Genomic DNA, 15,716 nt, shown 5'->3' on the forward strand with positions numbered 1-15,716 from the left:
TTTTTTTTGAGATGGAGTCTTGCTCTGCTGCCCAGGCTGGAGGGCATGGTGTGATCTCGGCTCACTGCAACCTCCACGTCCTGGGTTCAAGCAGTTCTCTGCCTCAGCCTCCCAAGTAGCTGGGATTACAGGCACCCGCCACCATTTCCAGGTAATTTTTGTATTTTTTTTTGTTAGTAGAGAAGGGGTTTCACCATGTTGGCCAGGCTGGTCTTGAACTCCTAACCTCACAATCCACCCGCCTTGGCCTCCCAAAGTGTTGGGGTTACAGGCGTGAGCCACCGCGTCCGGCTTCCCTTTCAAGCTCTCTTCCCATCTCAGAAGCCACTGTCTCACCAGGTTGTGGCCTCTAGCCCAAGGAACTTCTCTCATTATTGGTAGAGTACAGATAACTAGATAGGACCGATGAATCTGCAGGTCTTTAGGGAACCAGCCCCACCATTGTCCTCACAGTTATATGCAAAGGTATGGCCACAGCTGTGGAGGGCTGCTGTGGTTTGTCTCTACCAAACCTGATGTTTACATTTGATCCCCGGTGTTGGAGGGGGCGCCTAATAGGAGGTATCTGGGTCATGGGGGTGGATCCCTCACAAATACATTAATTTCCTCTCTGAAGGTAGTAAGTTCTTAGAGTTCTATAAGTTCCTGAGAAAGCTGGGGTTTTTTAAAGAATATCGATTATATATGTATAGTGGGCCATAAAAACTATCTCTGTGGCCGGACTCAGTGGCTCACGCCTGTAATCCCAGCACTTTGGGAGGCCGAGGCAGGCAGATCACGAGGTCAAGAGTTCGAGACCAGCCTGACCAACATGTTGAAACCTCGTCTCTACTAAAAATACAAAATTAGCTGGGCATGGTGGCGTGCGCCTGTAATTCTAGCTACTCCAGGAGGCTGAGGCAGGAGAATTGCTTGAACCTGGGAGGCAGAGGTTGCAGGGCGCCGAGATTGTGCCACTGCATTCCAGCCTGGGCAACAGAGCGAGACTGTCTCAAAACAAACAAACAAACAAAAACTATATCTCCTTTCTTGAAGTGTGGATTTAGCTGAGGAGACAAAAAACAAAAACAGCACAATTTACTAGTTATAGGGATAGTCTTAGATATATATTTATGTGTAAATATATATTATCTGTATATATAACTAGGTATTGATGTCACTTAAGATGGTACGACCACACACACACACACACATACACACACACGCAGAGAGAGGGAATTCAGCCACGTGGTGTAGGTTGGTTAATTACTTGAGATAGATGAGAAGCAGGCAGGTCTGTGCTGAGCTGTGTCATCAGTGAAGATCACACATTGAAGCTGATTCCTCAATAGGGAAAAGAGCCAGGAAGGAGGCATGTGGAGAACCATACAGGGAACATCAGAGGCTCCAGAAAGAGCAGGTCTCAGAAAGGTCTCAGCCTGTTCTTCAGAAAGGAATGAACACTTTGTCTGTGGGGTACAGGAGGAGGCAGAGGAGGAGATGTAGCTGAGATTCAGGACCTTGGTGGATTCAGAATAGGTCAGGATAAACTGGCCAGGAAAAGGTGGCCCCATCATCTCAAGAGAGCTGGATATTAAAGAGACTAGTATCTCCCCTTCCTCTTGCTTCCTCTCTCACCAAGTGATTTCTGCTCAAGTCTGCTCCCCTCTGCTTTCAGCCATGAGTGGAAGCAGCCTGAGGCCCTCACCAGAAGCTAAGTAGATGCCAGTTCCATGCTTCTTGTAAAACCAAAAGAACTGTGAGTTAATAAACTTTTTTTTTTTTTTTTTAAGATCAAGTTTCACTCCTGTTGCCCAGGCTGGAGTGCAATGGCAGGATCTCGGCTCACCCCAACCTCCACTTCCTCGGTTCAGGCGATTCTCCTGGCTCAGCCCCCCGAGTAGCTGGGATTACAGGCATGCACCACCATGCCCAGCTAATTTTGTATTTTTAGTAGAAATGGGGTTTCTCCATGTTGGTCAGGCTGGTCTCGAACTCCTGACCTCAGGTGATCCGCCCACCTCGGCCTCCCAAAGTGTTGGGATTACAGGCATGAGCCACTGCGCCCGGCCTAATAAACTTTTTTTGTTAAGAGATGGGGTCTTGCCCTGTTGCCCAAGCTGGAGTACAGTGCTATGATCATAGCTTAGTGAATCCTTGAACTCCTGGGCCCAAGCAATCATCCCATCTCACCTTTCTGAGTAGCTGGGACTATAGGTACATACCACTGTACCTGGTTTTTAAATTTTTTTTGTAGAGATGGAGATCTCACTATGTGGCCCAGCCTGGTCTTGAACTCCTGGCCTCAAGTAATCCTCCTGCCTTGGCCTCCCAAGGCACTGGGATTACAGGCATGAGCTACTGTGCCTGGCCCCTTTATAAATTACCTAGCCTCAGGTATCCCTTTACAGCAATACACTAAACACCTACTAAACACTAAACCCATTTAAGACAAAGGCCAAGCCCAGCACAGTCATCTCACTTGGCGTTCAACTAAACTTCTCCAATGCAGGAAAATGGCAAACTAAACAATACTACCACAAAATGTGACTATAGACTAATAGACTGTGCTGCTAAGGACAAGCTCTCTGGCATCCAATTAAACAAACAGACAGGAAAAACTGAAGTGATAGTTAACAAAGCTTAGGAGAAAATGACTGGGCTTAAGCCATTTTCCCAAGCACGACCAAAAAAAATGATTATAACAAATAGGATATAATCTGCTCACTTTTCGTTCTTGTTATATCCCTGTGAGGTGGCTCCCATTTTTAGACAAGGAAACCAAAGGACGGGAAAGGTGGGCAACTTATACAGCCATATGGCTGTTATACAGTAGACTAGGATTTGAACACAAGTCTGAATCCAAACCCCATTTTCTCATCTTACTGCTACATTATGCTGCCTTCCATCAGCTGGTAGGTGTATGTAATAAAAAGACATGGGGACAAACTGACATCATGTCCCTCCTGAGGGGATACAATTGGAATTTCACATAGTATTTTTGCCAAAAATGTTTAGCTGGATTTGAATAATTAGGAAACAGACACAGGCAGATTACAGGACATTCTACAAGTGGCCTGGACTCTTCAGAAATGTGGACTGTATGTATTTGAAGCTAAATTTTTTTTTTTTAGATAGAGTTTCACTCTTGTTGCCCAGGCTGGAGTGCAATGGCACGATCTCGGCTCACTGCAACCTCCGCCTTCCGGGTTCAAGCGATTCTCCTGCCTCAGCCTCCCGAGTAGCTGGGATTACAGGCATGAGCTACCACGCCCAGCTAATTTTTGTAGTTTTGGTAGAGACGGGGTGTCTCCATGTTGGTCAGCCTGGTCTCGAACTCCCGACCTCAAGTGATCCACCCGCCTCGGCCTCCCAAAGTGCTGGGGTTATAGGCGTGACCCACTGTGCCCAGCCTGATGCTAAACTTCTTAGAATAGAACGGAATTGTGTTTATGTAGGAGGCAAAAGTCCTTTTTCTCAGATTTTTGCTGAAGTATTCAGGGGTGAAGTAACGTCTGTAGATATATAACATATAAACAAATGTGACAAACTATTAATTGCTTTGAAATTTACTAAAACAAAGTGTAGGAAAGAAAAAGGCTAGAGACCCCATCTAGGGTAGAAGCCCTGTCCATCCAAGTCAAGCTGTGGAAGGATCCTCATATTTATCATCTACTTCTTTGTTTGAGACAGAGTCTCGCTCTCTCGCCAGGCTGGAGTGCAGTCGCACGATCTCGGCTCACTGCAACCTCTGCCTCCCAGGTTCAAACAGTTCTCCTGCCTCAGCCTCCCGAGTGGCTGGGACTACAGGCGTGCATCACCACGCCCAGCTAATTTTGTATTTTTGTAGAGATGGGGTTTCACCACGTTGGGCAGGCTGGTCTTGAACTCCTGACCTCATGATCCACCCGCCGCAGCCTCCCAAAGTGCTGGGATTACAGGCATGAGCCACTGCACCTGGCCCATCTGCTTCTTTAGGTAGAGCTAGGATCCACCTACTAGATGTACCTACTTTTTTTTTTTTTTTTTTGAGATGGAGTTTCACTCTTGTTACCCAGGCTGGAGTGCAATGGCATGATCTCGGCTCACTGCAACCTCTGCCTCCCAGGTTCAAGCGATTCTCCTGCCTTAGCCTCCCGAGTAGCTGGGATTATAGGTGCTCACCACCACACCCAGCTAATTTTTCGTATTTTTAGTAGAGATGGCGTTTCACTGTGTTGGCTGGCTGGTCTCAAACCTCGGACCTCAGGTGATCCACTTGCCTCAGCCTCCAAAAGTGCTGGGATTACAGGCGTGAGCCACTGTGCCTGGCCAAGATGTACCTACTTTCTCCAGCACAGCAAAGGAGTTGATTCAATTTGCCTGATGGGTATGTGTGTGAAGAAAGTCTGATGAGACAAAATCACCAGTAGATTGAATTTATCTAGTCACTTTTGCCTCCTAGTAACATGCCTTGTGATTTTTGTAAGTTTGCTTCTTGTGAAAATTATTTCTATTATTTTAGATTAAGGGTGGGCAAACTTTCTGTAAACAGGCAAATAGTAAGTACTCACTGGTCCAATTACACTATGTCATTTTAATGCAAAAGCAGCCATGCATAAGGCACAATGTGAATGTACCTAATGCCACTGAACTACAAACTAAAAATTCATCAAGATGGCAAATTTTATGTATGATCTTACCATAATTTACTAAAAAGCAAAAAAAAGAAGCCACAGATAATATGTAAATGAACAGGGAGTGTGACTGTGTTCCAATAAAACCTTATTTACGGACACCATATTCTGAATTTCTTTTTTTTTTTTTTGAGACGGAGTCTCGCCCTGTTGCCCAGGCTGGAGTGCAGTGGCGCAATCTCGGCTCACTGTAACCTCCGCCTTCCAGGTTCACACGATTCTTCTGCCTCAGCCTCCCGAGTAGCTGGGACCACAGGCACCGGACACCACGCCCAGCTAATTTTTTATATTTTTAGTAGAGACGGGGGTTTCACCAAGTTAGCCAGGATGGTCTCGATCTCCTGACCTTGTGATCCGCCCGCCTCAGCCTCCCAGAGTGCTGGGATTACAGGTGTGAGCCACCGCGCCCGGCTCATATTCTGAATTTCATACAATTTTTATATATTATGAAAAAAAATTTTTTTTTTGAGTCGGAGTCTCACTCTGTTGCCCAGCCTGGAGTACAGTGGTACGATCTCGGCTCACTGCAACCTCCACCTCTCGGGTTCAAACGATTCTTCTGCCTCAGCCTCCCGAGTAGCTGTGACTACAGGTGCGCGCCACTATGCCCAGCTAATTTCTGTATTTTTAGTAGAGACAGGGTTTCAACATACCGGCCAGGCTGGTCTCGAACTCCTGATGTCATGATCCACCCACCTCGGCCTCCCAAAGTGCTGGGATTACAGGCATGAGCCACTGCGCCTGGCCAAAATACTTTTCATTGATTTTTCAACCATTTAAAAATACACCAGGTGGCAGGCGCCTGTAGTCCCAGCTACTCAGGAGGCTGAGGCAGGAAAATGGTCTGAACCCAGGAGGTGGAGCTTACAGTGAGCAGAGATCGCGCCACTGCACTCTAGCCTGGGCGACAGAGCGAAACTCTGTCTCAAAAAAAAAAAAAACCACAACAAAACAAAACAAAAAAAACCCAATCCATACCAGCCTGGGCAACATGATTTACAAAAAAATAACAAAAATTAGCTGGGCGTGGTAGCATGCATCTGTAGTACCAGCTCCTCAGAGGCTGAGATAGGAGGACTGCTTGAGCCCAGGAGGTGGAGGTTGTAGTGAGCTGATATCGCACCACCGTGCTCCAGCCTGGGCGACAGCGAGACTCCGTCTCAATAAAAAAAAAAAAAAAAAAAAAAAGTAAAAATTCCTAGAGCAGGCCAGGCACAGTAGCTCACGCTTGTAATCCCAGCACTTTGGAGGGTGAGGTGGGTCGTATCACTTGAGGCTAGGAGTTCAAGACCAGTCCAGCCAACATGGTGAAACCCCGTCTCTACCAAAGCTGTAATAAATTAGCCAGGCGTGGTGGCACATGCCCGTAATCCCAGCTACTTGGGAGGCTGAGGCAGGAGAATCGCTTGAACCTGGGAGGCAGAGGTTGCAGTGAGCCAAGATCGTGCCACTGCACTCCAGCCTGGGCGCCAGAGCAAGACTCCGTCTCAAAAAAAAAAAAAAAAAAAAAAAAAACCCCTTACCAGAGTACCTGTTTCCTTCTAAGGGTATAGATGATTGAATCAGGTAAAACAAAACATTGAAATCTCAACCTTACCTAAGATACAAAGGAGGCCGGCTGTGGTGGCTCACACCTGTAATCCTAGCACTCTGGGAAGCCAAGGCAGGCAGAGAGCTTGTACTCAGGAATTTGACGCCAGCCTGGGCAACATGAGACCAGAACCACAAAAATCAGCCGGGTGTGGTGGTGCATGCCTGTGGTCCCAGCTACTCTGGAGGCTAAGATGGAAGGATTGTTGGAGCCCAGGAAGTCGAGGCTACATTAAGCCATGATCGCATCACTGCACTCCAGCCTGTGTCAGAGCAAGACCATCTCAAAACGAAACAAAAACACATTTTAAAAAAAGGCAAAGGCAACAAGAACACTTTCCATCTACTAGTTCTATCCAGCTACATACTAAATCTTCTGCTTGTAAAAGGCCAATGCCTCAACCCTCACCATCTTTCAAATCACCCTCATTGCCTAAGATCACTCCTTCGCCTCCTGCAATTTGGCCTCAACCGCCCACAAAAACATGGCCAATAAATTAAAATTTCTTGAGCATCTGGCCGGGTGCGATGGCTCATGCCTGTAATCCCAACACTTTGGGAGGCCGAGGCAGGTGGATCACCTGAGGTCAGGAGTTCGACACCAGCCTGGCCAACATGGTGAAATCCCATCTCTACTACAATTACAAAAATTAGCTGTGCCTGGTGGTGCATGCCTGTAATCCCAGCTACTTGGGAGGCTGAGGCACAAGAATCGCTTGAACCCAGGAGGGGGACGTTGTAGTGAGCCAAAATCATGCCACTGCACTCCAACCTGGGCAACAGAGTGACACTCTGTCTTTAAAAAAAAAAAAATTGTCCAGCCTCGGTATTTGCTTACTAGCTTCATTTAGTGTCATTTAATCCTCACAAAAATGGCTCCATTCAGCATTTCACAGGTATACACATGTAAAATCTCAAGCTACATACTTTAAGATTTACACCAGGCGTGGTGGCTCATGCCTGTAATCCCAGCATTTTGGGAGGCCGAATCACGACATCAGGAGATTGGGACCATCCTGGCTAAGATGGTGAAACCCCATCTCTACTAAACATACAAAAAATTAGCTGGGCGTGGTGGCTGGCGCCTGTAATCCTAGCTACTCGGGAGGCTGAGGCAGGAAAATGGCGTGAACCTGGGAGGCGGAGCTTGTAGTGAGCCAAGATCCCGCCACTGCACTCCAGCCTGGGCAACAGAGCGATACTCCGTCTCAAAAAAAAAAAAAAAAATTGCATACTTGGCTGCATATAAGTTATACCTTACTAATGTTGCTCTCTTCTTTCACTCTAAATGTACCTGCTCCCACAATTTCAGTCTTCAACCTAGTTCACATCTGCCTCCAACCAGTCTCCTTGGAAGTCGTAATTTTTGCTGTTTCAAACCTTAAATTCTTTTCTCTAGTCTCAGTCTCTTTTCAGAGCTCTTGGCGTAACTTGCGCATTGATGTCTGAAATTTAACAGATCCAGAATCACATGTAGCAAATTCTCCACTCTGCATCAAGCTCCTCCTTTTGCTGACTCCTGTATGAATGGTACCACCACTCAAATCTCAAGATGGCCTTCCCAGAGTTCTCATTTCCCCTCATCAAATTAGTTATCAACAACCCTCAATAATGTGATTCTCAAAATTCATCCCTTTCCATTCCTATGGCTACTACCCTAATTCAAAATCCCCATTAAGTTATAACTACACTGTGCCTAAGTTTTATCCCTACCTCCAGTGTCTCCAGGTTCCAATATTCACTGTCTCTTCTGTTCACTGCTTTACCTTCAGTGCCTGGCATGTTTGTTATACAGTAGGTGTTCGATAAATTTTTGTAGCATGAAGACCATCACAGCATTTATCTCACCCTCATAGATAACTGTGAACCTATGTTCCTTCCTTTGCTCCTCCCATGACATGAGGAACAGAGACCATTTTTACTCATTTTGCAGTGAGGAAGAAAGCACTGGCCCACAGTGGGACCAAACCTAAGAACCACAGCCTACCAACTATACATTAAACGTATGTGCCATTTTAGTTTATTTCACATTTCTACTTCTTAAAAACTGGGCAGGGGGGTTTTATAAAAGGTCTCAAAGTATTAGAACTTCACCAAAACTGATTTTAATTACAATCCCTTACATGGCTCTAGGAGAGAAGATATCTGAATTTTTTTTTTTCTTGAGACAGAGTCTTGCTCTGTCACCCAGTCTGGAGTGCAGTGGTGCGATCTTGGCTCAGTGCAAGCTCCGCCTCCCAGGTTCATGCCATTCTCCTGCCTCAGCCTCCCGAGTAGCTGGGACTACAGGCACCTGCCACCACGCCCAGCTAATTTTTTGTATTTTTACTAGAGACGGGGTTTCACCGTGTTAGCCAGGATGGTCTCAGTATCCTGACCTCATGATCCGCCTGCCTGGGCCTCCCAAAGTGCTGGGATTACAGGCATGAGCCACCACGCCTGGCCAGACATCTGAATTTCAAGCTAATATTAATCCGATTTCCCTGACACTGCAGTCTGGACTGGCTATACTGGAAGTGACCCAGATCTAGAACCTCTTTATCCAGCAACTAGTTCTAGTATTATGGTGCTTCTAACACAAGCAGGATTTGTTTTACTCAGCTGTTTAATCAGAATGCCTCCAAATTTACAAAGCAAATGTTTTAATGTCCAAGGCTAATACACCACTGCAAGGGAAGAACAGGTAGGGAAGGAAAGGAGCACTAAGAGAGGAACACACCATAAGAGGGCTTGGCTACTGCATAGCACATCCTGAAGACTATCTCAGTGACCACTTTTAAACATCATTAAAACCTGTTTTGGAAAGGTACACAATTTGATCCATCCCCACAGACAACCAGTCCCCTAAGTCTAGGGTGTCAACAAGAAAATTCTATATAAACGACTTCTGGCTTTCAGCTACTTTACCAGCTAGGGCACCCAAACGTATTAATGAAACTGATTTTCATGTCAGATGATTTCCAGAGAATTAACACAGTTCTCTCAGCATGTGAGAGGCCAACAAAACCATGAAACCAATACGGCACTTAATTTTCTGCTTATTAATGCAAACACATGAAACAAATACCTAATTTCAGTTCAAACTCATTTCCCTTTTATTAAAGTCCAAGTTACCATTACATGGCTTGGTACTCAATAAAGGAAAACTTGTTCAAATAAGGTAATATGTTATCATCAGTATTTCCAGGTAACTGTTCACACTCAAGTAGCAGTGTCAATAAATCCGTGGGGAAGCCCATCTGTAAGAGAAAACACAAAGAATTAGCCGGGAAAAGAATAAAGAAAAGGTAGAAATCTTTTAAAAATAACCATTAGCGCTACAACCAGGGAAATTACCGTCTCTCTGTACCCTTTACTGCTCTTACTTAATCCTGCCTACTGTCAACCCACAAGGGACTAGCTTTGTGGGTTTTTTGTTGTTTATACCATTGGTACTTCCTTCCCAATCAGAAAAGCACTCAGTAGTTGCCATTTTTCTCTTTTTTTTTTGAGACGGAGTCTGGCTCTGTCGTCCAGGCTGGAGTGCAGTGGCCAGATCTCAGCTCACTGCAAGCTCCACCTCCCCGGTTTACGCCATTCTCCTGCCTCAGCCTCCCGAGTAGCTGGGACTACAGGCACCCGCCACCTCGCCTGGCTAGTTTTTTGTATTTTTTAGTAGAGACGGGGTTTCACCATGTTAGCCAGGATGGTCTCGATCTCCTGACCTCGTGATTCGCCCGTCTCGGCCTCCCAAAGTGCTGGGATTACAGGCTTGAGCCACCGTGCCCGGCCTGCCATTTTTCAAAAATATTTTTTTTTGGGCCAGACACAGTGGCTCACGCCTGTAATGCCAGCACTTTGGGAAGCCGAGGCGAGTAGATTGCCTGAGCTTAGCAGTTCGAGACCACTCTGGGCAACACGGTGAAACCCCGTCTCTACTAAAATACAAAAAATTAGCCTGGTGTAGTGGCCCACGCCTGTGGTCCCAGCTACTCGGGAGGCTAAGGCACAAGAATCGCTTCAACCGGGAGGCAGAGGTTGCAATGGGCCAAGATCGCTTCATTGCACTCTAGCATGGACAACAGAGCAAGACTCTGTCTCCAAAAAAAAAGAAAAAAAAAAAAAGAAAAAGAAAAAGTCAGTATAGCTAGAATATATCTTACATAAAAAAGATCTCCTAGACCCCTCGGAATAATACTAAATAAAACGAAAACAAACTTTTAGGAGTCTATTATAGAATATGAACCACAGGGCCAGACACGGTGGCTCACACCTATAATCCCAGCACTTTGGGATGCTGAGGCAGGCGGATCACCTGAAGTCAGGAGTTCAAGACCAGACTGGCCAACATGGCGAAACCCGGTCTCTAATAAAAATACAAAAATGAACCGGGCATGGTGGTGGGCACTTGTAATCCCAGCTACTAGGGAGGCTGACGCATGAGAATTGTTTGAACCTGAGAGGCAGAGGTTGCAGTGAGCAGAGGTCGTGCCACTACACTCCAGCCTGGATGACAGAGTGAGACTCCGTCTCAAAACAACAACAACAAAACAAGCAAGCAAGAGCTTCAAAAGTATAACTAGGAAAATTTCCATTCTGCACAACTAGTTTTCTGTAAGTACTCATAGAAGTCAAAACCATTGCATATATTATAAAGATGAGCTACTTCAGGGAGGCTGTGCTGGTGAGGAGGGGGACAAAGATAAAATGAAAAGACCATTGCTTTTGGCTCACACCTGAAACCCAAATAATTTGGAAGGCCAAGGTGGAGGGATCACTTGAGCCCAGGAGTTTGAGAACAGCCTGGGCAACATTGTGAGACCCTGTCTCTATAACAAAATTAAAAATAAATAAATAAATTAAATAAAAGCAAACAAAAATACCACTCCTTTAAAGCAAGCTTTAAAACGAGATCCCAGCTGGGCACGGTGGCTCACACCTGTAATCCCAGCACTTTGGGAGGCTAAGGTGGGTGGATCACCTGAGGTCAGGATTTCAAGACCAGCCTGGCCAACATGGTGAAACCCAGTCTCTACTAAAAATACAAAAATTAGCCAGGCATGGTGGCTCATGCCTGTAAGCTCAGCTACTTAGGAGGCTGAGGTACAAGAATCAGTTTGAACCTGGGAGGCGGAGGTTCAGTGAGCCAAGATCGTGCCCCTGCACTCCAGCCTGGGTGACAGAGTGAGACTCTGTCTCAAAAAAAAAAAAAAATCCTAAAAGTAGATGACAAAGTTTTAGGCATTTTCTGTTCAGTTTCTCAACAGGAAGACTGAATATAAAAATTCCTTGAATTCTGAGTATTTTTGTTTGTAGTATGTACGTATGTATGTATGTATGTATGTATGTATGTATTTAATTAACTAACAGAGACAGGGTCTCACTATGTTGCTCAGGCCGGTCTCAAACTCCTCAACTCAAGCAATCCTCCCACCTTAGCCTCCCAAAATGCTGAGCTTACAGTCATGAGCCATTGTTGCCAGCCAAGTTCTTCTTTTTTTTTTGGAGACACAGTCTTACTCTGTCACCCAGGCTGGAGTACAATGGCGCAGTCTCGGCTCACTGCAACCTCTGCCTCCTGGGTTCAAGCGATTCTCCTGCCTTGGCCTCCCGAGTAGCTAGGACTAAAGGCGCATGCCACCACACTCGGCTAAATTTTGTATTTTTAGTAGAGACAAGGTTTCACCATGCTGGTCTTTAACTCCTCACCTTGTGATCTGCCCGCCTTGGCCTCCCAAAAAGCTGCGATTATAGGCGTGAACCACAGTGCCCACCCCAAACAGAAATACTTTAAAAACACCAAAGCAAATGTGGCAACAATAAAAGTATCTGAAAATCTGGATATGTGTACACAGACTCCCTGTACTATGCTACTGTTTATGGCTAAAATATTTTATAAAGATTTTTCTTTAATTAAGGTGGCTTTTGCCTTTATACCCATAAGAAAACAATGATGCCAGGCACAGTGGCTCAAGCCTGTAATCCCAGCACCTTGGGAGGCCAAGGCAGGCAGATCACGAGGTCAGGGGTTTGAGACCAGCTTGGCCAACATGGTGAAACCCTGTCTCTACTAAAAAATACAAAAACTAGCCAGGTGAGGTGGCATGCATCCTGTAGTCCCTAACAAGAACACTGAAAGGTCTTACCACAGCACACTTAAATGTCATCCACCCACACCTCTCTGGATTGTCTTCCTGCCTTCTTCAGTAGTTTCTCGCTTACCCATGGGGTTTACACTTTGTCAAGGCCCAGTTCCTCCGGAGTGGAGATTCCCAGTTCATTTAAAGTTGGTCTAAGTTCCTGGATGACATAGGGGTAGATTTCCTTATGAGGTCCTGCTTTGTCCTGATGGCAAAAAGAATATTCACATTTAACTCTCAAAAGCCATGTCTATTAATTCATGAAATGAACTTAAAAAATGCTTTTAATTACATATGCAGAGGCAAGCAGGGCAGAATTAATAATACAGGTCATCAGCTGGGCGCAGTGGCTCATGCCTATAATCCCAGCACTTTGGGAGGCCGAGGCAGGTGGATCACTTGAGGTCAGGAGTTTGAGACCAGCCTGGCCAACATGGTGAAACCCCATCTCTACTAAAAATACAAAAATCAGCCAGGTGTAGTGGCACATGCCTGTAACCTCAGCTACTTGGGAGGCTGAGACAGGAGAATCGGCTTGAACCTGGGAGGCAGAGGTTGCAGTGGGTCGAGATCACGCCACTGCACTCCAGGCTGGGTGACAGAACAAGACTGTCTCAAAAAAAAAAAAAAAAGGTCATCTACTTTTAAGTTAACACATTTGTTCAATAAATAGGGCAACTTGCTGGGTGCTGTGGCTCATGCCTGTAATTCCAGCACTTTGGGAGGCCGACGCAGGTGGATCACAAGGTCAGGAGTTTGAGACCATCCTGACCAACATGGTGAAACCCGGTCTCTACTAAAAATACAAAAATTTGCCGGGTGTGGTGGCATGCCCCTGTAATCCCAGCTACTTGGGATTGCTTGAACCAGGGAGGCAGAGGTTGGAGTGAGCTGAGATCGTGGCACTGCACTCCAGCGTGGGTGACAGAGCAAGACTCCGTCTCAAAAAAATAAAAAATTAAATAAATAAATAAATAAATAAAAATAAAGAGGGCAACTTATATATGTACTGTTCAAGGGAGGTTTTTGAGATACCTTGAGAATAACTGCAATTGGACTAAATCCAGAAAAAACATCTTAAAGTCTAGAATTACTGGAAAAGAAGGTAGTGATGACAGAATTTTGTGAAGGCAATTAGACATGCCCAGCAGGCAACACGAATAATTAAGTTAACACGGGAAAAGTTTTTTCATTTGCTTCCAATTTGAGACCCTAACTGAATTAACTACCAGTGTTGAATGGATTGATAGCCTACAGAACCCTTAATTATCTTACCCATTATAGATAAAGTAATGTCACACTTTCGTAGTTAACAGACCTTGAGTTTCTTTTTTTACAGACCATAGTATCTTTTCATGGAAAGCTGTACTTTGAGAATACATATATCCAGGGCTGGAGACTATTCACTGTTATAGTTACACCTGTGCTGTCACAAGATTCCTCAGAAATTAATAAAAAGTCAAAAGAACTAAGAAAGTGTCGGCCGGGCGTGGTGGCTCATGACTAATCCCAGCACTTTGGGAGGCTGAGGTGGGCGGATCAACTGAGGTTGGGAGTTTGAGACCAGCCTGACCAACATGGAGAAACCCCGTCTCTTAAAAATACAAAATTAGCCAGGCGTGGTAAAATTTGTCTGTAATCCCAGGTACACGGGAGGCTGAGGCAGGAGAATCGCTTGAACTTGGTAGGTGGTGGTTGCAGAGAGCCAAGATCACGCCATTGCACTCCAGCCTGGGCAACAAGAGTGAAACTCTGTCTCAAAAAAACAAAAAAAAGTGCCAAGTTGCTCTTCTTCTGCCTTCAAAAAACTCTAGAGCTCCTTAATTGTACTTTTTAAAATTGTATTTTTAAAAATGCAATGCATTTATTACAAAAAAACTCAGCCGGGCAGCGTGGCTCACGCCTGTAATCCCACCACTTTGGGAGGCTGAGGTGGTGGATCACCTGAGGTCAGGAGTTCAAGATCAGCCTGACCAACCTGGTGAAACCCCATCTCTATTAAAAAATAAAAAAACTAGCTGGGCGTGGTGGCGGGTGCCTGTAATCCCAGCTATTCGGGAGGTTGAGGCAGAAGAATCACTTGAACCCAGGAGACAGACATGGCAGTGAGCTAAGATCACGCCACTACACTCTAGACCGGGCGACAGAGCAAGACTCTGTCTCAAAAAAACATATAAACTCAGAAATTATAACCAAATAAGAGGGAGGAAAATTGGTATATATCCTCCTATGTTTTAATATAATGTATATGTATTTTTTTGAGATGGAGTTTCTCTCATTTTTTTTTTTTTTTTGAGACAAGAGTCTGGCTCTGTCGCCCAGGCTGGAGTGTAGTGGCACAATCTCTGCAAGCTCCGCTTCCTGGGTTCATGCCATTCTCCTGCCTCAGGCGCCTGCCACCATGCCTAGCTAATTTTTTGTATTTCTTTTTGTAGAGACGGGGTTTCACCATGTTGGCCAGGATGGTCTCGATCTCCTGACCTCATGATCCGCCCGCCTCGGCCTCCCAAAGTGCTGGGATTACAGGCGTGAGTCACTGCACCCGGCCGAGACGGAGTTTTTCTTTCTTGTTGCCCAGGCTGGAGTGCAATGGTGCCATCTTGGCTCACTGTAACCTCTGCCTCCTGAGTTCAAGCAATTCTCCTTCCTCAGCCTCCCGAGTTGCTGGGATTATAGGCATGTACCACCACTCCCGGCTAACTTTTTATTTTCAGTAGAGATGGGGTTTCTCCATGTTGGTCAGGCTGGTCTCGAACTCCTGACCTCAGGGGATCCACCCACCTCCATCTCCCAAAATTGCTGGGATTACAGGCATGAGCCACCGCGCCCAGCAGACGCAAATATGTTTAAAGTCAAACACATTTCTACAGTATCAATAGTTGTGTAGTATAACCAGTTCTGGGAAGTTACCTCTTAAGAATTTCTAACATTTCTTATGACAAATAGCAAGAAGATGAATACACTTTGTAGTTAAATCTTTATATACCCTTAATTGTTCCTTGATAAATTCTTTTTTTTTTTAAGAGACGGAGTTTCTCTCTTGTTGCCCAGGCTGGAGTGCAATGGCGCGATCTCAGCTCACTGCTACCTCCGCCTCCCGGGTTCAAGTGATTCTCCTGCCTCGGCCTCCTGAGTAGCTGGGATTACAGGCATGCACCACCACGCCTGGCTACTTTTTATATTTTTAGTAGAGACAGGGTTTCACTATGTTGGCCAGGCTGGTCTCAAACTCCTGACGTCAGGTGATCCACCCGCCTCAGCCTCCCAAAGTACTGGGATTACAGGCGTGAACCACCACACACGGCCAAGATAAATTCTAAAAAAAAAAAAAAAAAAAAAAAAAAAAAAAAAA

The 15,716-nt window shown here is 45.5% G+C and overlaps 2 protein-coding genes across 4 annotated transcripts in view; both read right to left on the minus strand.

Annotated features, from left to right (window-relative positions):
* Window positions 1–15,716, minus strand: part of SCAMP2 (secretory carrier membrane protein 2) — a 551,928-nt gene that overhangs the window by 71,781 nt on the left and 464,431 nt on the right. The gene's annotated exons all lie outside the window — the stretch shown is intronic.
* The window catches only part of LOC112627705 (cytochrome c oxidase subunit 5A, mitochondrial), a 23,888-nt gene continuing 17,488 nt past the window's right edge, over window positions 9,317–15,716 (minus strand). For both annotated transcript variants that reach the window (XM_025390303.1, XM_025390302.1), the window contains exons 4-5: window positions 12,447–12,569; window positions 9,317–9,484 (exon numbers count right to left, since the gene is read on the minus strand). In XM_025390303.1, coding sequence (XP_025246088.1) covers window positions 12,456–12,569 — 114 coding nt within the window. In that variant the 3' untranslated portion in view covers window positions 9,317–9,484; window positions 12,447–12,455. The remainder of the gene's footprint in view (window positions 9,485–12,446; window positions 12,570–15,716) is intronic.

This window comes from Theropithecus gelada, chromosome 7a (assembly GCF_003255815.1).
Source record: "Theropithecus gelada isolate Dixy chromosome 7a, Tgel_1.0, whole genome shotgun sequence".
Classification (NCBI taxonomy): domain Eukaryota; kingdom Metazoa; phylum Chordata; class Mammalia; order Primates; family Cercopithecidae; genus Theropithecus; species Theropithecus gelada.